The 20,952-nt window shown below is 35.4% G+C and overlaps 1 protein-coding gene across 2 annotated transcripts in view; it reads right to left on the minus strand.

Moving 5' to 3' along the window:
* Nucleotides 1-3,315: 3,315 nt before the first annotated feature.
* The window catches only part of LOC101497281 (nuclear pore complex protein NUP205), a 38,856-nt gene continuing 21,219 nt past the window's right edge, over nucleotides 3,316-20,952 (minus strand). The window contains exons 26-45 of one of the 2 annotated variants that reach the window (XM_004515092.4): nucleotides 17,785-17,988; nucleotides 17,162-17,254; nucleotides 16,825-16,929; nucleotides 16,535-16,681; nucleotides 16,394-16,449; nucleotides 16,210-16,282; nucleotides 15,458-15,648; nucleotides 15,244-15,370; nucleotides 15,072-15,149; nucleotides 14,403-14,567; nucleotides 13,665-13,829; nucleotides 13,448-13,585; nucleotides 12,889-13,032; nucleotides 6,227-6,355; nucleotides 6,039-6,134; nucleotides 5,789-5,926; nucleotides 5,580-5,680; nucleotides 4,422-4,541; nucleotides 4,117-4,249; nucleotides 3,316-3,625 (exon numbers count right to left, since the gene is read on the minus strand). In XM_004515092.4, coding sequence (XP_004515149.1) covers nucleotides 3,545-3,625; nucleotides 4,117-4,249; nucleotides 4,422-4,541; nucleotides 5,580-5,680; nucleotides 5,789-5,926; nucleotides 6,039-6,134; nucleotides 6,227-6,355; nucleotides 12,889-13,032; nucleotides 13,448-13,585; nucleotides 13,665-13,829; nucleotides 14,403-14,567; nucleotides 15,072-15,149; nucleotides 15,244-15,370; nucleotides 15,458-15,648; nucleotides 16,210-16,282; nucleotides 16,394-16,449; nucleotides 16,535-16,681; nucleotides 16,825-16,929; nucleotides 17,162-17,254; nucleotides 17,785-17,988 — 2,484 coding nt within the window. In that variant the 3' untranslated portion in view covers nucleotides 3,316-3,544. Of the gene's footprint in view, nucleotides 3,626-4,116; nucleotides 4,250-4,421; nucleotides 4,542-5,579; nucleotides 5,681-5,788; nucleotides 5,927-6,038; nucleotides 6,135-6,226; nucleotides 6,356-12,888; nucleotides 13,033-13,447; nucleotides 13,586-13,664; nucleotides 13,830-14,402; nucleotides 14,568-15,071; nucleotides 15,150-15,243; nucleotides 15,371-15,457; nucleotides 15,649-16,209; nucleotides 16,283-16,393; nucleotides 16,450-16,534; nucleotides 16,706-16,824; nucleotides 16,930-17,161; nucleotides 17,255-17,784; nucleotides 17,989-20,952 lie in introns of both variants that reach the window. The other variant, XM_004515091.4, reaches the window with a different exon arrangement.

Raw genomic sequence — 20,952 nt, forward strand, 5'->3', positions numbered from 1 at the left:
TTGGGTTTCTATTCTTGAAGAAAGGAAGCAAAGAAAACGAAAATGGAAGAAGGGAAACGGTGGCTTCGCGAGGCAGAGGAAGAAGATGGAAAATGTTGTTTTCTCTCCTTTGTCTTTCTTTCCCTTGTTTTTCTTTTCTTTCTTTTTTCCTTCTTTCCTTTTTATTTCATTCTCTTTTCTCTCCAAACAAATATATATATATATATATATATTACTTTTAACAAATATCTCAAAATAACTAGATATTTGTTAAATTACCATTTCACCCATAACGCATTAAATTCTTCGTAAAAGATTCACTGCAGTTAATTTAATTTATTCATCGATGAGTAATTCTAATCAGGCATCAAATATCTTTTTGGTCATATAAACTCCAAAATATTAATAACTTTGGCTAAAAAGCCTCCGAGTTCAATACCAAAATACACTAAAATACATAAAGTATACTTTAAAATTATGGGTCTTACAAGATTCATACTAGGATTAGATTTATTTTCTATTCATATAAAGATATGTTTTATGTTTTTTTCATTATATTAAAAAAAGGGCAAATACCTCAAAAAAATAGGTTTCACTTTCAAGTCTTTTTTTCTGATGACAAAAGAGGAAGAAAGATATTTGAGAACAATAATGTGGGGAGATAATGAAAAAATTATTTGGATTTAATGGGAGCCTTAAGTCAAGGGGAGTAAGGGGAGTCAAGTAATAAAAGCAAAATGGTTATCAAAATACAGTTTTGTCATCATCCAAAAGGGGGAGATTGTTGGAATCAAGTTGGCTTTCCACTTATAGTTTTGATGTTAAGAAAAGTATTTTTTGAGAATAATTTATAGCACTAATAGATTCAATAAGTGTGCAGAAATTAGAGCAAGAAAATCAAAGGAAACCGCCAGAGAATACCATCATATGAAGTAAAAAGGTCATAGAAAACGAAATCAAATTAGGAAAATCCACGCGTTGGGAAAGTTCGCACATCTATCTCTGATAGCGTACTTCTGGTAGTTTAGCGTGTTTCTCCGCCTACCTCTAAAGAATTATGTGCCTCTGAAGATTTAGCATGCCTCTTGAGTTTTTATGCCTATGAACAGTAACTTCAACATGTCTCTGATTAATAGTAACTTCAGCATGCCTCTGAACAGTAACTTCAACATGCATCTAATGAACAGTAACTTCAACATGCCTCTGATGAACAATAACTTTAGTATGCCTCTGATGAACAGTAATGTTAACATGCCTTTGAAGTCTAAGTCTGCATTTGAAGCATATATTTTGTTGACTCTATAGACTTGTAGGGTCAATTGCTGTTGTAATTTAAGTTTTGAATTAGTGAATAAATCCTTTTATATGAGGGGACTGGATGTAGCTACCAAGTTGGTGGTGAACCAAGATAAAATCTAGTGTGTTATTTTCACTTGAATAGATCCCTGTGTGTTTTCATTGGGAACCACGATCTCCATTACCAACTCCACCACAACAATCAACAACAAGAAAGAGCCTTGTGCGTTCTATATGGAAGTTGAACATGATATGATTATTTGAGAACAATAATTTGGGGAGATAATGAAGAAAAAAAAACTACTTGGATTTAATGGGAGCCTTAAGTCAAGGGGAGTCAAGTAATAAAAGCAAAATGGTTATCAAAATACAGTTTTGTCATTATCAAAAAGGGGGAGATTGTTGGAACTAAGTTGGTTTTCCACTTATAGTTTTGATGTTAACAAAAGTATTTTGTGAGAACAATTTATTGTACTAATAGATTCATTAAGTATGCAGAAATTAGAGCAAGAAAATCAAAGGAAACCACCAGAGAACACCACCGTATGAAGTAAAAAGGTTAGAGAAAACGAAATCAAATCAGGCAAACCCACACGCTGGAAAAGTTCGCACATCTATCTTTGATAGCGTACTTTTGGTAGTTTAGCGTGTTTCTACGCCTGCCTCTAAAGAATTATGTGCCTCTGAAGATTCAGCATGCCTCTGGAGTTTTTATACTTATGAACAATAACTTCAACATGTCTCTTACTAATAGTAACTTCAGCATCCCTCTAAAGAATAGTAACTTCAACGTGCCTCTGAAGAACAGTAACTTCAGCATGCATCTGATGAATAGTAACTTCAGCATGCCTCTGATGAACAATAACTTTAGCATGTCTCTGATGAACAGTAATGTTAACATGCCTTTGAAGTCTAAGTCTGCATCTGAAGCATATATTTCGTTGACTCTAAAGACTTGTAGGGTCAAGTGATGTTGTAATTCAAATTTTGAATCGGTGAATAAATCCTTCTATATGAGGGGACTGGACGTAGCTACCAAGTTGGTGATGAACCAGGATAAAATCTAATGTATTATTTTCACCTGAATAGAGCTTGTGCGTTCTAATTGGGAACCACAATCTTCATTACCAACTCCACCACAACAAGAAAGAGTCTTGTGCGTTCTATATGAAAGTTGAACATCATATGATTATTATGTGTGAAGTTGAACATCATATGATTATTATGTGTGAACTCAATGACGCTAATAACCCACTAATTATCATGATAATTTTGTTGAAAAAAGTCAATATGGTCTTAGGAATGTTATCATGCTACTGTTTACTAGTGCATGTAATCAAATTAACTCTTTAACGACGCTTAAGCATCTGAAAATAGATCCAATGCCTTTTACTTTTCTTTACAAAATTATCTTAAAATTGATACTAAAAAATGAGTTCTTTTATTTTTATAACAAACATTATTTGTTTAGAATAACATTGAAATCACCAAGATCAATAATTTTATTTCGCTTAATTACTTGTTTTTGGACTGTGTATACTTCAACAACTAATTTATACATCACTTAGTCGGTATAACTTGTGAAATTCAACCGTTAATGTATTGTCCCACTGACCTCCACTTAACTATGACAAAACCGGTTCCATATTTTGTGACCATGTTAGAGACAAACTAATGTTAGGCAATATACATCTTTTGCATGTACCTTCTTCAGCTCAATTAGCATATCTACAAACCAAAACACTTTATCCTACTTATTTTCATCCCATTCTTTCCAAACTTCACACAATTGTCATCTATGGTCCAGCTTGAGGGGAGCTGTTGGGCTTATTATGTGTTGAACAATCTGTTTTTATGTTTACTGTGGGGTTGTTTTGTAGGTAAATACTGTTTGGTTAATTAGCTTTTGTTGTTAATCTTAGTCTTGTATAGATAAATACATTGCGTTTCCTCTTTTTATCTTTAATGAGTAATATTCTATTCATTCATTAATACCATAAAAAGAAATATATGTCGGTAAGTTCTTCCAGAGACTGGGGGTTTGACAATTTGTCAATATATGATAATTATTGACTTTACGATATAGGTTAATAATCTAATTTAAACAAGATTTTTCACCAATACACTACAAAATCTAATTTGCATACGCACTGCAAGCCTTAACTTAATATTTCAGTGATGGAACACAATTCTTCGAGACTATTTGATACAATTTACAATGTACAGAAAGTTAATCCAAGTAATTGAATTTGTAGTGATACTTTAGATACTAAATCATCTTCTGGATTGCAATCTCTTTGGCAGAAGTTGCTAATCTGCAAAATACTTTCAGATTATGCCCTAATTTTTCCTGAGAAAACAAACAAACATAGTGTAAGATCATGAATAATAGATTCCTTTTAAATGAGATTTCAGGAGTATGAAAATACATTCCTAAATCCCACAAGCATAGAACCTGCCTTCTGATGGTGTAGGTCGTTAATAAAAAGCACATAATCGTAAACTAATTTTTTATGAATCTGATCAAATAATATCACTATTATGGCCTTTATGTAAGTCAAAAAGAATGGAGTCTAGCATTAAGATACAGCTTAATAAAGGTGGGAAAATGAGCATCATCCAATCTCCAATGTAAATTATTGAAGCATACCACATAATGCTTAATTATTTCTCATTTAAGGAAAACGTTTCTACTTTACATACATGGAAATCTTGAAGACGAATGTTACTAAAAAAATTTTTTGTAGATAAATCCATATTAATTACCACCATTTCAAGATCAAATATAAAAATACTGGAATGTTAACAATCCTTGCTCAATATTTACTATGAGATCCATACCTCACTCAGCAACTCGAGTCGTTCAAGGGTTGGAACTAACTGTCCACATAACAAAGCAAAGTCTTGTTGTGGATCATACTTTGCACCATATGTAATTGTTTTGGCGGTCATGGTAGATTCAAATGCATCAGAGCTGCCAAAAGATACAAAAATTAGCCTAAAAAATGATGTGAAAAAGGGGTACTTTCTATGACAACATCTAATTTTTTACATTACAATTAAGGGCTAGGTATCTATATTTAGTTCATTTAGATTGGCCATAAAATAACATAGATTGTAAATATCAACGAAGCCTAATGCCTTACCTATCCTGAAGGTGGATGAGGATGATATTTAGCACATGTTCGGAGAGTGGGAGCAATAAAATGATTAACTGATCCCTACAAGCAACTACTCGACACATCTCTAACATTGCAATGTATCTCCTGTAAAACATATTTTAAAAATCAGAGTGAATGATATGGAAAGAGAACATGTGAGGAATTCAGGGAACACCGTAACACAAGTTATAACCGTTAAACAAAACAGATGGTCAATGTGCTCTAAAATTGAAGCCTTTGAACAAATGAAATGAACATTAAGTAATAATCAGCTATGATCTTTGAGATACTACTAGAAGCGAATCATAACATCCAACATCCAATTCATACAAAATATCAGCAATTAATTCTGCATGCAATGGGACCGAGAACCTCACAGAATAGCAAAAGAATTTAAATTGCTGCAGGTTTTTCTTGAGAATGCACATTATTCAGACTATAAAGTAGCTAAACACCATTATTTGAATCAGAATGCATGTTATTTTGTCATGAGCCCTTAATGATCTTGAATCTTGTCGGTAAAAATCAAAATTCTAACCAATTGGGCATCAATACTAGTATGTTGTGAATCAATTCTCCCACCTAAAATGGTTTTATATCAAACAATTTAGATGTAACAGCCACATAAACCAATCAACTCCACACAATAATCACGCACAGAATTTTACAGTAAATAAAAACTCAATTATTATGAAACCAAGATAGCTATATATAGATTAACAACTACACTAAAAGAACTTATTATTCTCACAAGGTCTAACACCTTGGGAACTCTAGTGCAGACTAAAAGGTAATCTCTACAAAACAATGTAGTTGTTTTCGGAAAAAGAACCTCACAATAATCAACTGTTGAAATACAAATCAAAGTAGTTGAAGTATTACAGCAGTTTGTAATTTTATTAAGATCCTAATAATGTTTCCTTCCAATTTTAATTGAACACAGTAAAAATTTGGGAGTTACAAATTCATGTAAAGGAAAACACAAATTTTAACAAATTCATTTCGCACATTTAAATTTTAGAATGCTAATATTGCTGGGAATCATGATCACCAATACACTAAATTAACTCTTATATTAATGTTTGATAGTTACCATATATGTTTATTTTTGGAATACTAGAAAAGAAAATTTTTATGATCAACCTTCTTTGTATGTTATCAGAAGATGAAACAGATTCTTGCTGGACACACATGCTGATGATCTCATCCACCTCCTGCCTAGGCAATTCGTTTATGTCTCGAATCTGCAAAAACGCATGTATGATGTTTACTTATACATCAATATCAAATATTTTACAATGTAAACCAAAGCACCATGAAGATACAGAGACAAGTTTGTTTTCGATTTTCACCTTGTTCAGTAATAAGGATTTTTCATCAGCTGCCCTTTCAAGTGCATTTGTAACAGAAGTGAGAAGAGAATTAAGCAAGCTCAATGTAGGTTGTTGAAGTTCCATGGAAGTAGGGTAATTAGAGGAGGAGTCGGAGGACTGAGACAAGACAAAAAGTTGTTTAAAAAACGAAAAAGAAAAAAATACATAGACAAGAAGTAGATGAAAAAGAGGTCAACATTATTAAACCACCTTTATAAGCACAATATACCTGTAATCTCAAGGATTTCTTTGTGACTAGAAAATATAAGTAAGAGCTCAGGCTGAAACACAACTTAAATATTTGTAGTTCTGAACTCCTCTGATTCTGAACACCAGAAGATTTGGATTGTTACTGTGTATACATAATGCTAGAAATCTCATTTCCATAAATTTGAATTTAGAAAACGGCAGACTCACCTCAGGTAAAACTCTTGATCGAGTAAAACCTGGAAGCTTCGAGTTTGAGTCACGAGAGAAAAGAGCACGCATCAAACCAAAAAGCCCTTGAACAAAACCATACTCGTCACTCTCTTCATATGGCCAAACCTATAAGAAATAAAAATCCAAATGTAAGGCAACCAAAAACGACCTAAGTTTACTTAGTAGTAAAGATCAGACAAAAAGTCATTAACAAAACCAAACTCATAACTCTCATCACATGCCCAAGCCTTAAAAGTTAAAACATCAGCAATAGATGTCTCATAATTAAGATCATGGTAATACAATACCATGGTGCTAAGATATAAAAATCATGTTGAACCTGACCCACAAAATGTAAATGCTCAAAGCATTTTTTGTAGGAAATCTCAAAATGTAAATTCAACATAAGCTTAGGTCTTATGAACCTACTATGTCTATGACATAAGACTAATCTCTTTTCAGGTGATTAGGTCGCAACTAAAGGATCTTTGTTTGTTAGAATATAGAGTACGTAAGAGTTGTTATTGTTAGTTAGTTAATAAGGTAGTTAGAACTTGTTGAAGATTGGCGCTAATTAAGGAGAATCAACAGATTTTGTTTTGTACAGTTTTATGACAGCTGTATGTCCATTAAATATAGATTAGTATTAGCTAATTCCTAGCCTTTCCTATCTTATTAGAATTAGCAATTATGAGGAGAATAACTTCCCTAATTCTTAGGCTAGATTAGCGCCCAGCCTTAATCTCCTAGTCTGTATAAATTCTGCTTTGTATTATTGTAAAGATACAGAAAATAAAATAAGAAAGTTCCGCATGGTATCAGAGCTCGATCTGATCCATCCCTAAGAAAACCCTAGCGCCGCCAGCAATGGGTGAACCTTCCGACAAACAGCCAAAGATGGAAACTGGATCATTTCCGACCAGTTCACATGATGGGCTCAGTCATCTCATCACTGGCCATAAATTAAATGGTCAAAACTATACCCAATGGGTAAGATCAGTCAAGATCTTCCTTCAAGGAAAAGGGAGAGAAGACTACATCACAGGAGACACAAAATGTCCCCAAGAAGGAGATGCCACCCTTCAAAAATGGAAACTTGAGAATAGCCAAGTAATGTCATGGCTGCTCAACACCATGACCAACGAAATTGGTGAAAATTTCATGTTCTATGATTCGGCAAAGGAGATATGGGATGCTGTGAAGGAAACATATTCAAATGTGGACAATACCTCTGCCATATTTGAGATAAGAAGCATTCTACACAACCTTCGACAAGGAGAATCTTCTGTTACTGAGTATTTTAATACACTTAGTAGACATTGGCAACAACTAGATGTATATGAAGAAGTCACATGGGACTGTCCAGGGGATAAGAAAAAATTCAAAGAGCTGGTGGAGAAGGACAGAATCTACATGTTCCTATTGGGACTAAACAAGGACCTTGATGAAGTCCGTGGAAGGATCCTTGGAACCAAACCTCTTCCCAAAATTCGGGAAGCCTTTTCAGAAGTAAGGAGAGAAGAGAGCAGGAGGAAACTCATGTTGGGAAATGCCACCTCAACACCTCCCACCGAGAGCTCAGCAATGGCTGCAAGAGGAAACCAAATTCGGCCATTTCAAAAGAAAAATCGTCCCTGGTGTGATCACTGCAAGAAACCAGGCCATACACAAGAAATATGTTGGGTTATACATGGAAAACCCCCAGAAGCCAAGCAATTCAAAAGCAGGGACAGCAGAGGCAACGCAATTTTTAACCACCAAGAAGCTGAGGTAAAATCTACTTCATTTCCATTTAACAAGGAACAAATGGAGGCTTTACAAAAAATCTTCAAACAAACCATGCTCTCTACAGAAAAAGGTGGTACGGCTGTAGTGGCTCAGAGAGGTAATGTCTCACATGCTCTAAATACTAGCATGGGAAAAACAAAGTCATGGATTGTTGACTCAGGGGCTTCAGATCACATGACTGGAAATTTTAATTTGTTTACTAGTTATTCTCCTTATCCATTTAACTGCACTGTCCGAATAGCAGATGGCACACATTCTAAGGTCATGGGTACAGGATCAATTATTTTGTCACCTAATATTACACTAGAATATGTTCTATATGTGCCAAAACTTGATTGCAACTTGCTGTCCATTAGCAAAATCACAAGAGATTTGAAATGTGTTACTAAATTTTCTCCTAACTTGTGTGAATTTCAGATTTTGGAGTCGGGGAAGACGATTGGCAGTGCTAAAGAGTGTGCTGGACTCTACCTACTTCAAGCTGAAGAATTAGAAAGAGGACTCAAGAACCAGTCATATGCAGCAGCTAGTGTTCCAAGTAGTGACAATCCTGTAATGTTATGGCACTATCGATTAGGCCACCCAAATTTCATGTATCTGGAAAAATTATTTCCTTCTTTATTCAATAAAAATCAGAAGCATTTTCAGTGTGAAATTTGTCAATTGTCCAAACATACACGTAGCCAATACCCACCCCAACCCTATAAGCCATCCCAACCTTTCGCCCTAATTCATAGTGATGTATGGGGACCATCACGCATTAAGAATGTTACTGGTTCTAGATGGTTTGTCACGTTCATTGACGATCACACTCGTGTTACCTGGGTATTTTTAATGAAAGAGAAATCAGAAGTAGGAAGGATCTTTGAGGTTTTCCACAACATGGTGCAAACTCAATTTCACAACAAGATCCAAGTGCTTAGAACTGACAATGGTTGTGAGTACTACAATTCGATTCTAAGTTCTTACCTACAAAAAGTTGGCATTGTTCACCAAAGCTCTTGTGTGGACACTCCACAACAAAACGGAGTTGCGGAAAGAAAGAATAGACATATTTTGGAAGTAACTAGATCAATCATGTTAGCCACAAATGTCCCGAACCAGTTTTGGGGGGAAGCTGTCCTTTCGGCAACACACCTTATAAATAGAATGCCTTCCCGGATCCTTAACCTCAAGACCCCCCTCTCCACACTCCAAATCTTCTTCCCAACCAGCAAAATACTCACCTCCATTCCCTTAAAGATTTTTGGATGCTCATCCTTCGTCCACAACCACAACCCACACCGTAGTAAACTTGACCCCAAATCTATCAAGTGCATTTTTCTTGGTTACTCACCTCACCAAAAAGGGTACAGATGTTACTCACCCATCACCAAAAAATTCTACCACACCATGGATGTAACCTTCTTTGAGAACCAACCATACTACCCCAAAGTTGGCATTCAGGGGGAGCAAGTACACACATATCCAATTGAAACTTTAGAATACCAACCTTGGATGTTTGAACAAACAGAAACTGCCCCTATCCCAGCTGAAAGGACAGCAGAACCTGAACCGGTTGTTGTAACAGAAACTGAAGCAGTGGCCGAGGCAGAAAATGGAAAAAACAATGAAATTGGAACAACCCAACATAATCAAACAGAAACTGAAGCAGTGGCCGAGGCAGAAAATGGAAAAAACAATGAAATTGGAACAACCCAACATAATCAAACAGAAACTGAAGCAGTGGCCGAGGCAGAAAATGGAAAAAACAATGAAATTGGAACAACCCAACATAATCAAACAGAAACTGAAGCAGTGGCCGAGGCAGAAAATGGAAAAAACAATGAAATTGGAACAACCCAACATAATCAAACAGAAACTGAAGCAGTGGCCGAGGCAGAAAATGGAAAAAACAATGAAATTGGAACAACCCAACATAATCAAACAGAAACTGAAGCAGTGGCCGAGGCAGAAAATGGAAAAAACAATGAAATTGGAACAACCCAACATAATCAAACAGAAACTGAAGCAGTGGCCGAGGCAGAAAATGGAAAAAACAATGAAATTGGAACAACCCAACATAATCAAACAGAAACTGAAGCAGTGGCCGAGGCAGAAAATGGAAAAAACAATGAAATTGGAACAACCCAACATAATCAAACAGAAACTGAAGCAGTGGCCGAGGCAGAAAATGGAAAAAACAATGAAATTGGAACAACCCAACATAATCAAACAGAAACTGAAGCAGTGGCCGAGGCAGAAAATGGAAAAAACAATGAAATTGGAACAACCCAACATAATCAAACAGAAACTGAAGCAGTGGCCGAGGCAGAAAATGGAAAAAACAATGAAATTGGAACAACCCAACATAATCAAACAGAAACTGAAGCAGTGGCCGAGGCAGAAAATGGAAAAAACAATGAAATTGGAACAACCCAACATAATCAAACAGAAACTGAAGCAGTGGCCGAGGCAGAAAATGGAAAAAACAATGAAATTGGAACAACCCAACATAATCAAACAGAAACTGAAGCAGTGGCCGAGGCAGAAAATGGAAAAAACAATGAAATTGGAACAACCCAACATAATCAAACAGAAACTGAAGCAGTGGCCGAGGCAGAAAATGGAAAAAACAATGAAATTGGAACAACCCAACATAATCAAACAGAAACTGAAGCAGTGGCCGAGGCAGAAAATGGAAAAAACAATGAAATTGGAACAACCCAACATAATCAAACAGAAACTGAAGCAGTGGCCGAGGCAGAAAATGGAAAAAACAATGAAATTGGAACAACCCAACATAATCAAACAGAAACTGAAGCAGTGGCCGAGGCAGAAAATGGAAAAAACAATGAAATTGGAACAACCCAACATAATCAAACAGAAACTGAAGCAGTGGCCGAGGCAGAAAATGGAAAAAACAATGAAATTGGAACAACCCAACATAATCAAACAGAAACTGAAGCAGTGGCCGAGGCAGAAAATGGAAAAAACAATGAAATTGGAACAACCCAACATAATCAAACAGAAACTGAAGCAGTGGCCGAGGCAGAAAATGGAAAAAACAATGAAATTGGAACAACCCAACATAATCAAACAGAAACTGAAGCAGTGGCCGAGGCAGAAAATGGAAAAAACAATGAAATTGGAACAACCCAACATAATCAAACAGAAACTGAAGCAGTGGCCGAGGCAGAAAATGGAAAAAACAATGAAATTGGAACAACCCAACATAATCAAACAGAAACTGAAGCAGTGGCCGAGGCAGAAAATGGAAAAAACAATGAAATTGGAACAACCCAACATAATCAAACAGAAACTGAAGCAGTGGCCGAGGCAGAAAATGGAAAAAACAATGAAATTGGAACAACCCAACATAATCAAACAGAAACTGAAGCAGTGGCCGAGGCAGAAAATGGAAAAAACAATGAAATTGGAACAACCCAACATAATCAAACAGAAACTGAAGCAGTGGCCGAGGCAGAAAATGGAAAAAACAATGAAATTGGAACAACCCAACATAATCAAACAGAAACTGAAGCAGTGGCCGAGGCAGAAAATGGAAAAAACAATGAAATTGGAACAACCCAACATAATCAAACAGAAACTGAAGCAGTGGCCGAGGCAGAAAATGGAAAAAACAATGAAATTGGAACAACCCAACATAATCAAACAGAAACTGAAGCAGTGGCCGAGGCAGAAAATGGAAAAAACAATGAAATTGGAACAACCCAACATAATCAAACAGAAACTGAAGCAGTGGCCGAGGCAGAAAATGGAAAAAACAATGAAATTGGAACAACCCAACATAATCAAACAGAAACTGAAGCAGTGGCCGAGGCAGAAAATGGAAAAAACAATGAAATTGGAACAACCCATGGGGAAACTTGGTAACATGGAGAAGTAAGAAACAATCTGTGGTCGCTAGAAGTAGTGCAGAAGCTGAATTCAGAGCTATGGCACAAGGAATTTGTGAAGGGATTTGGCTCAAACGAATGTTGGATGAGATCAAAATTCCTACTAACTACACTATGAGAATACTTTGTGACAACAAGGCAGCTATAAGTATTGCAAAAAACCCGGTTCACCATGATAGAACAAAGCATGTGGAAATAGACAAACACTTCATTAAGGAGAAAATTGATCATGAGATCATAAGTGTTAACCACATCTCATCAAACAGACAAACAGCAGACATTCTAACAAAGGCACTTTCAAGGCACACATACGAAACTATCAGGTCCAATCTGGGTATGATAGATATCTACCACCCAGATTGAGGGGGAGTGTTGAAGATTGGCGCTAATTAAGGAGAATCAACAGATTTTGTTTTGTACAGTTTTATGACAGCTGTATGTCCATTAAATATAGATTAGTATTAGCTAATTCCTAGCCTTTCCTATCTTATTAGAATTAGCAATTATGAGGAGAATAACTTCCCTAATTCTTAGGCTAGATTAGCGCCCAGCCTTAATCTCCTAGTCTGTATAAATTCTGCTTTGTATTATTGTAAAGATACAGAAAATAAAATAAGAAAGTTCCGCAGAACTATTATGTGTAAATAAGGAGTCTATATTTAGAATATTGTAAAGTTATTAATAAAGTAGAAACTCTATTGTGAAGGGCAAACCCTTGCTGGTGAGATTTCGCTCCTATTATTTCCTATTTCTTAATAAAAAGTGCTATTTCTTTAGAATCCAATTCTTAAATGCCTAACATCTTCCCTGCCAAAGGAGGCAGGGATATGATAGGAACTCGGATGCTCAGTGGAGTATTTAAGCGGCTTCATGATTCCCCCAAATAGCTAGCATTTAAGGGAGGGATCCCCAAGAGCTTGAATATTAATCAAAGGTATTTGAAAAACAGAGAAATGACAGACTAAACAATACCTTGCTTAGAATACCAACAACGAGATTGATCTGCTCCATTCTTAACTCATCTGCTTCAGCAATTTCTAAACGTAGAACTTGATCAAATAATGATTGATGCCCTTTGACAAAATCAATCACTTCACGAACAATTTTGTTTTTCACCTGTATTTTTTCAAAACAGAAACACTTCACAATATTAATCAATGCAACATTCTCACAATAGCATGAGGTCGATTCATGATTGATACAAGCTTTTGGCCACCAACAACCCAACCCAAGTAGACTACAAGCCAAGAAACAGGTAATTATTAGCTTGAAGTATTTATATTCAGAAATATGGTCCTTCATATAATGTTAATGGCCACTAGGAAACATGTGAACACAGTATAGCCACACTAACCTGCTCGACAGAGTTTACAATTACACTAAAACACATGCCTTGTGAATAGAATTACATCACAATTGAAAAACTCATGAAACCAATACGGTGTCTGTTCTAAATGATTCTAGCAGGGGAGGAAGAAAAATTTGTAGAAGAAACTGTAATTAAAAAATTGTAAAAGGTACACAAGCCAACCTCCATATAATCTGATGTATCAACCAAGGAAGTTAACGAAAACACTAATCTTAAGACTGGAGTTATAATCATCTGCTGTCGATCAACATCCACAGCCATATCTCTTCTAAGTCTTGTCTCAACCCACCTTAATCCTCCCTACAAATCCTTTAGCTTCAGTAAAGGCTAGGTGAAATGAAAATCAAATGTGACAGTATCAAGGAAAATACTGAGTCACCTGCGAATTGGTTGCCCTGCCTGATGAAAGATGCTCCAATGTGCCCATGGTAAATAGTACCTGTGCTCCGGATTTCCCATACTTATGACTGATTCTTAGTAATACAGCAAGTTCAGCCTCAAAAGTGCATGCCCTCTGCAAAGAGTCTAGTGAAAGACCACCATCCTTTAACCAAACAAATGAGTTAAATCAGCGTCATCATATGTATCGTCTGAATTTTTAAATGTATCATCTGAATTTTTAAATGATTTTTTATTTTAAAACAATTCATATGTATCGTCTGAATTTTTAAATGATTTTTTACAAGCATATTTAGAACATTGTAAGAATGTCTACCACAAAAATTTTGATTTTTTAACAAATGTGAATTAAATATAATTTTCTTTAACTTTTAGCGCATAAAAATTCTTATTTAATTCATTTTTTATTAAAAAAATCTAAAAAAATTAAGGGGATTCTTTTAATGTTCTAAACATTCTTGCAAAAACTCATTCAAAAATTTGAGTAATACAAATGAGTTGAATGAATAGCAGGGAGCCAAATTGTTGACAGAAAAAATTTAAAGGACTTAAAACAAAATATGGTATACTCATAGGGGCCAAAAATTTATTTAACCTAAGATTAAATGATATGCAAGATCTGTTGTATAACATTACAAACTATCCACAACTGTAAAACGAAAAATGACCAGGTAATTTCTAAATAAAAGGAACTGTTTGTGTTGGACAGAACAAACACCTGATTGGAAATGTTGCTTATGGCAGTAAGGCAAGACCTTAAAAATCCCCTGCTTTGAAGTTGGCTCAAGAAATATCGGTCATGATCTATACAAATCAACGCATCAAGAACATAAAGTGATATTGTTTTTCCAGGGTCACTGCCATGAGTTGCATCTTTTATGACCTACAATTTCAAATTATTTAACAATGTTATGAACAGACTTATAAATATTTACAAAAATATACAAATGAATGCATTACAGTATCTGAAAATTAATGAAAAAATAAATCAAACAATGAAAAGGATAGTTTTTGAAAGACCAAGACCAGAAGTTCTTGCGGATAAGGATGATCACATGAAGAAATTAACTTTTTCTAGCCTAACATGAGGATAGAATATTAACTCACAATTTACCAAGACCAGTGCACAGCAAACAGAAACATCCGACTTATATTTTATGTAAATTAAATCAGAATGATACAGCAGAACAAATGCATGAGAATGCTATTCTGACCAGTACAACTACAACAGTAACAAACTTTAAAACCTACCCCTTCCCAACTAAATAGTTGAAAGCTTTCAAAAGGCAGCCCGTATTAAAAATAACATAATATTAGACATAAGCACATAAAATACTGTGTGCTGATTAGTAATGCATGTAAAAGAACAATAAGAGTAGCAAATAACCAAATCCAAGATGCTCTGAGCCTCTTTCCTCAAAGTAGAAAAATTTGCATGAGCCAGTTCTGCCTGTTCTTTGTCAATCTGGGGCATGCAGAGAAATATGCAATTATGAAGAGTTAGTCTGTTGCCAGATTAAAATAATGAACTTTATTTGCAAATGTTTAAGAAACTCTACCTTTTGGAGATCAATATATTCATTATCTTGTTCACTGAGCAATAAGAATTGAAGAACAGAGGTTGGAACATCAGGATCAACCACATTCAAACAATACTGGAAATAGCTAAGAAGCAAGGCATATTGGCTGTACAAAGAAATGCAAAAGTAAGTTTGCCAGCCAAAACAATACACAGCCACAGAATCAGAACCAATTACAGAACAAGTAACACACCGTCTCCTAAGAGCTTCGGAAGATTCGTTTCTAAGAATTGCCATGATAAGCTTAAACAATATGGTCAAACAAGCACCATTTGATAATTGTTTCACAACAATGAGATCAAGGCATGTTATATTGTCAGAACTTAGACTTCCTGGGAACATAAACCTTTCATCTCGCAGTTTAGCCATGCATGTCAATGCTACCTGAGGGACACCATGTAGTTAAAAATAAATCATAACTGGAAATATAGCATATAGATGATTACAACAGTATCAATTCATCATAAATTATTACAATATCTAAATATACACATTAGAATTTGGGTTGGTCCTAACTCAATTCCTACAAAACCGCCGAGTAAGAGGAGAGATGTCACTCTTTATAAACTCTTATAGAGCACTATCTATTTTCAATGTGGGATTTGAAAGTTTTCCCAATAATATACACCAGAAAGGCTAGCTGCAAAGCAGGGAAATGGGAATTAAGAAGGGGTAAACACCTAATCTTTGGCTAACAAACAGATCACCACCCAATTACAAACTTAAAACTAATAACACCATACTTTGGGAATTTAGTCAATACCCTGATCCATGAGTTCCACAATATTTACCATGGTAATGATATATTTAAATATTTCATCAACATTTTCAGTGATAATATGAATGCCATTTTCAGTGATAACATTTTCAGTGACAATATTTACCATGATAATATGAAGACTTCATCAACATTTTCACATGGTAATGATATATTTAAATATTTACCTGTGATAATATGAATGCCATCTTCAGTGAACAATCTGGAGAAGCAGATGCACTAAGAGATGCGTCAAGGATCCTGAACATGCAATGAATTATGTAACAGTTATAAAGAACCCAAAATAATGAGAAGTGACACAAGACAAGATGCAACTCATTTTGTTTTCACTAATGCAGTATAGTAACTCACTGAAAGAGAATTTCAGATCGATCTTCAAGCATTGTTAATCTTCTAGATGCAGACACCTGTCAAATCATAAAACATAAATATGTCCAAAAAAATAGTCATAAAAGATAATTAGATGGAAAGAAAGAAGTCAAATAACTGCACCTCAACAATCTGAGACCAGGCAGTCAACATATGTAGTTGTGAAGCTTGCTCCTCAAGATTTTTATTGTATTTCCATCCCCACCTCAGCAACTGTTGAATTGTCTCTCGTACATCATTTAGCTCAACTTCATTGCCAAGATTACTAATCTGAAGATATGCAGAATTATATTTCTGAAACAAAAATGATTAAGAAAATTGTAAATAAATCAACTTAAAAGTAAATTGATTGAGAAACTGCATTTGCTATAGTAGAGAATACTGAAAGATCAATACTTAGTAATTGCACCAACCTGCCAAAGTTTGTCGTTGAAGGAAGCAAGGTCAATTAATCGGTCACCTCTCTCAGAATAATAGTAGACACCACCCTTTCCAGAATTTCCTAGTATGTCTTCTGCCTAAAAGATATCCAACCAAAAGCAGGTAAAAAACAATGACGAAAATAGTCGAGGACTACAATAGTATCCCAAACATGTACCATAACAAATAATAGACAATTTTGATAAATATAAAACCAAAATGTTAAAAGGGACAGAGAGAAAGAAGGAAATTTATATATATACACACACACATATATATATATATATAATATAATATATATAGTGTAGTGTTTCAAGGTTAGTATCTCACCAGCAAGTCATACTTCATACCAGCCACAGTATTCAACAGCTTATTAGTGGAATCTGGACATCTAAACTGGATGATGTCAAGCAATTCTAATACCTGAATTTTAAAGGAAGCAGACTTTATTAAGCAGATACAATCTTCACTTGTAAACTAGAATTGTGCACCTCCTACAAAACTCACATTCAATGCAATCTTTTTACTTAAATAAAAATCGATGCTTCCAAAGCATATCTTCACTTTCTAGTTTTTCCTTATGGCTTTTCTCAGACTTTCAACTACAATTATATCATCTAAAAAAGTATGCAACGTGGCTCCAACTCTGGATGTGTTTGATAAGTCCACATAAAGTTGGCTCTGGCAAGATATTTCAATGTCACTTTGTCCCCCCCACCCCCTCCACACACTTACTCATCATCTTACTCTCATAATTTCTCTTGAAGCTTAAGTTGCAATTAATTTAACCAGCAAGTTTCTATTAGTTAACAAGCATTTATAAGCTAGTAATTTTATCAACTCCATTCTTAATTATTTAACATATAATAAACAATATAAAATCGAAGATATGCATGTAAGAAGTAAGTCAATAATAGCAAATGAACCATGAAGCAATTAATATCTATCAGTACCTTACTCTTACTAAAACTTCTGAAATCAGCATTTCCGAAAGTATCTGGATGGGAAAGTGGATATATGGCCTGCCCTCCATCAATTCCAGTTGTACCTTGTCCAAAAAGATTAGAAAGGATTGTCTGACAAGCGTCTCTATGATGGGGGTTACTAACATCACCAGCATGTAGCTCAACGGCTAAAAGTTTTAAGAGCCATGCTCTCTGTGAAAGGCAAGCAAAGAAACAAAACACCCATTTCAAACTCAACCATAAATAAACAGTGTTAAAAATTGTTTGAAATACAACATAAAATCATTCATGTTTAGAAAATACAACAAAATAATTCAAGTGTCCTTGTCTATTAGCTTAAGCTCTTAGGCTAGTTGGCTCATGATATGCATTAAAGCCTTGACATCCAATTGATCTACATTTCAATCTTGTCAGTTTGCACTCATTATGATATGATACCAATTTGGCCTATTAGTGCTGGAGGAGTGGAGGCTCTAGACTAGCTTTGCAGAGAGTCTCATCTCTCATTTTTCAAGTGTTGGAATTAATTGTGGCCTTATGTAATATCTGCACTTCAAAAGCCCAAAGGGCTGTTGTTCGAAGGTACGTGTTCAACATATAAGGGAGATCTTGCCAATTTTGTATCAAAATACTCCACCTATATCTCAACTATTGTTGAGATCTTTTGTCTCAAAGTATTATTAGAGATGTTGCCTGAGTGATTCCATGGTGATCACTACATATAATGATAATGTTGTTGAAATACGCAACCAAGTAAATGAACCCTATACTTGGGAAATGAGATGAAAAATTTAACCAATTAAATGAACTACCCTTAAGCAAAAAATAAATGTTTCTAAACAAAAAATTCATCTATTAGATCACCATCAAGGAAAGCATTTTAGATATCAAGTCAGTATAGAAGCCAACGTAAAATGTAAAATATGATTTCTATAAATTATGTGATTCCTTTTCCCACAAAACAAGCCTTTTAAGCAGTTAATCTATTTGGGGTCCTAGTCGTGTTGTTTCATGTTTGGGTGATCAATATTTTGTTACTTTTTATTGATGACTTGACTTTTCCCAATGCACATGGATATTTTTAATGAAAAATCACTTGGACGTTTTCTTAATCTTTCAAACTTTTTGCTAATAAATAAACACATAATTTGGTACTCAGATTAAAATATTGCCAAGTCATAACGCTTGGGAATATTTGTCTTTGTCTTTACAATTTGTTTTTACTTCACAGGATATCCTTTATTCGACTTCATGTGCTGACCCTCCTCAACCGACACTTAGTTGAAATGGCTTGTATCATGCTCCTTCACAAAAATGTACCTCATTGTTTTTGGGGAGATGCAATTCTCACAGCTTGCTACTTAATCAATCGCATGCCCTACTTTGTACTTGAAAACAAGGTATCACATTCTATTCTTGTTTCCCCAACATCATCTTTATACTCGTCCACTCCACATCTTCAAGGGCACATGTTTTGTCCATGACCTTAATACAGAGAAAGATAATCTTGCTGCAAAATCTCTCCAATGTCTTTTCCTCGGCTACTCTTGTCTACAGAAAGTTTATTGTTGCTATTCCCCAGATCTTTGATAGTACATTGTATCTGCCAATCTTTGATAGTACATTGTATCTGCCAATGTTAGTTTCCTACCAATGTTAGTTTATTGTAGCTATGCCCTAGATCTTTACAGCAAAAGATTCAAAATATTTTGGTCAAGTACAGTCTTTCTCTCCAAAGGTCCTTAATCTTCACATTGTCCACCCTTTTTCTACCCCCACCTCTTCCCTTCGCACCTATCAACAGAAGCCACATCCACCACTCACTCCTCAAGATTCAACCTCTGCTCTGGCAGATTCTCAGACTTTGCATCCTACATCGAAGCTACCCATTGAATTGTCATTGATTATCTACATCCTATTATGCTTTTGTTGTTACCTTCGATTAAGTGTCTACTCCCAAAACTACATGTGAAGCTATGTCTGATCCTGGAAGGCAACGGGAAATGGTAGATGAAATGACTACTTAGCAATCCAATGGTACTTGGGTTTTGGTCCTTTTATCTGACGCCAAAACAACAGTGGGTTGTCAATTCGCTCAACTTATGGTAAAAGGATACACAGATAAACAACAAAGTTTGGGGGAAAGGAGGGTGGTGGGTCATTTGGATTAAGAATAGGAAGAGAGAAACCATGCTCTCGAATGTTGGAAGGAAACGTCCTTGTAACATTTTTATCGTCTATCTAGACTTGGCTTCATGTATTGGTGTTAGATAGCATTGATAAATCTATATCAGGGCAATTTTGGCTTTTTGCAAAGAGGAGAGGTAGCAAAAGTCAAAAATGATAATATAAACAAAGGCATTTTTGGCTTTTTGCAATAAAGAAAGAGGGAATCTATGTTTCTTTGCAATAAAAAACGAGGGCCCGTAGGGCTTTTCTGCTTTCTTCTCTGTTGTGATCACCTTCTATAGCCAAGGGTGACCATGGAATGCATAACACCAACATTCCTCTGCGATTTCTTCAAGCACGCAGAACGTTATAGCCGCAATAGAGATTCGCTCCACCATGTCCTTTTTCACAACGTTAGGCCTCAATTACGTCACACATTGTCGCAATTATCGCCACCACCACCGCTAGTGACTTGAGATTGAGACAGTACCATCAGAGATCTGAAGTTCCTCATACCACTGGAATTAATAACCATTTTCCATGGTTGCAAAAAAGATCGATATGTCAGCATAGCATAGTGGACTTAAAGAGAGATGGTGGAGTAGTATGTGAAACATTGCCTAACCAAGGGTGACCATGGAATGCATAACACCAACCAATCAATAGTGTGCTTGACTTTGTAGCAATGGTCGCATTTAGGATGACATTTGTCGTGCTTGGGAGAACAACCATGATTCCACTCTTAGTGACATCATAAAGGAATCAATAATGGCAAGAAGCACGTCCATGTCCAAAGACGATTTAATCGATTCACGTAACAAGGTAGTTCAGGTAAAATTCAAAGTGGGATAGGGGTAGAACGCATAATCTAATATTAAATAGATTATACACCACAAGTAACTCATACAAAGACAACTCTGAGGTATGCCACTGCTCTAGTTCAATAGCAAGGGCACTAGGAGGTAAGAGTTCATTGAAGTCGTGTAG

Source organism: Cicer arietinum, chromosome 1 (assembly GCF_000331145.2).
Source record: "Cicer arietinum cultivar CDC Frontier isolate Library 1 chromosome 1, Cicar.CDCFrontier_v2.0, whole genome shotgun sequence".
NCBI classification, from domain to species: domain Eukaryota; kingdom Viridiplantae; phylum Streptophyta; class Magnoliopsida; order Fabales; family Fabaceae; genus Cicer; species Cicer arietinum.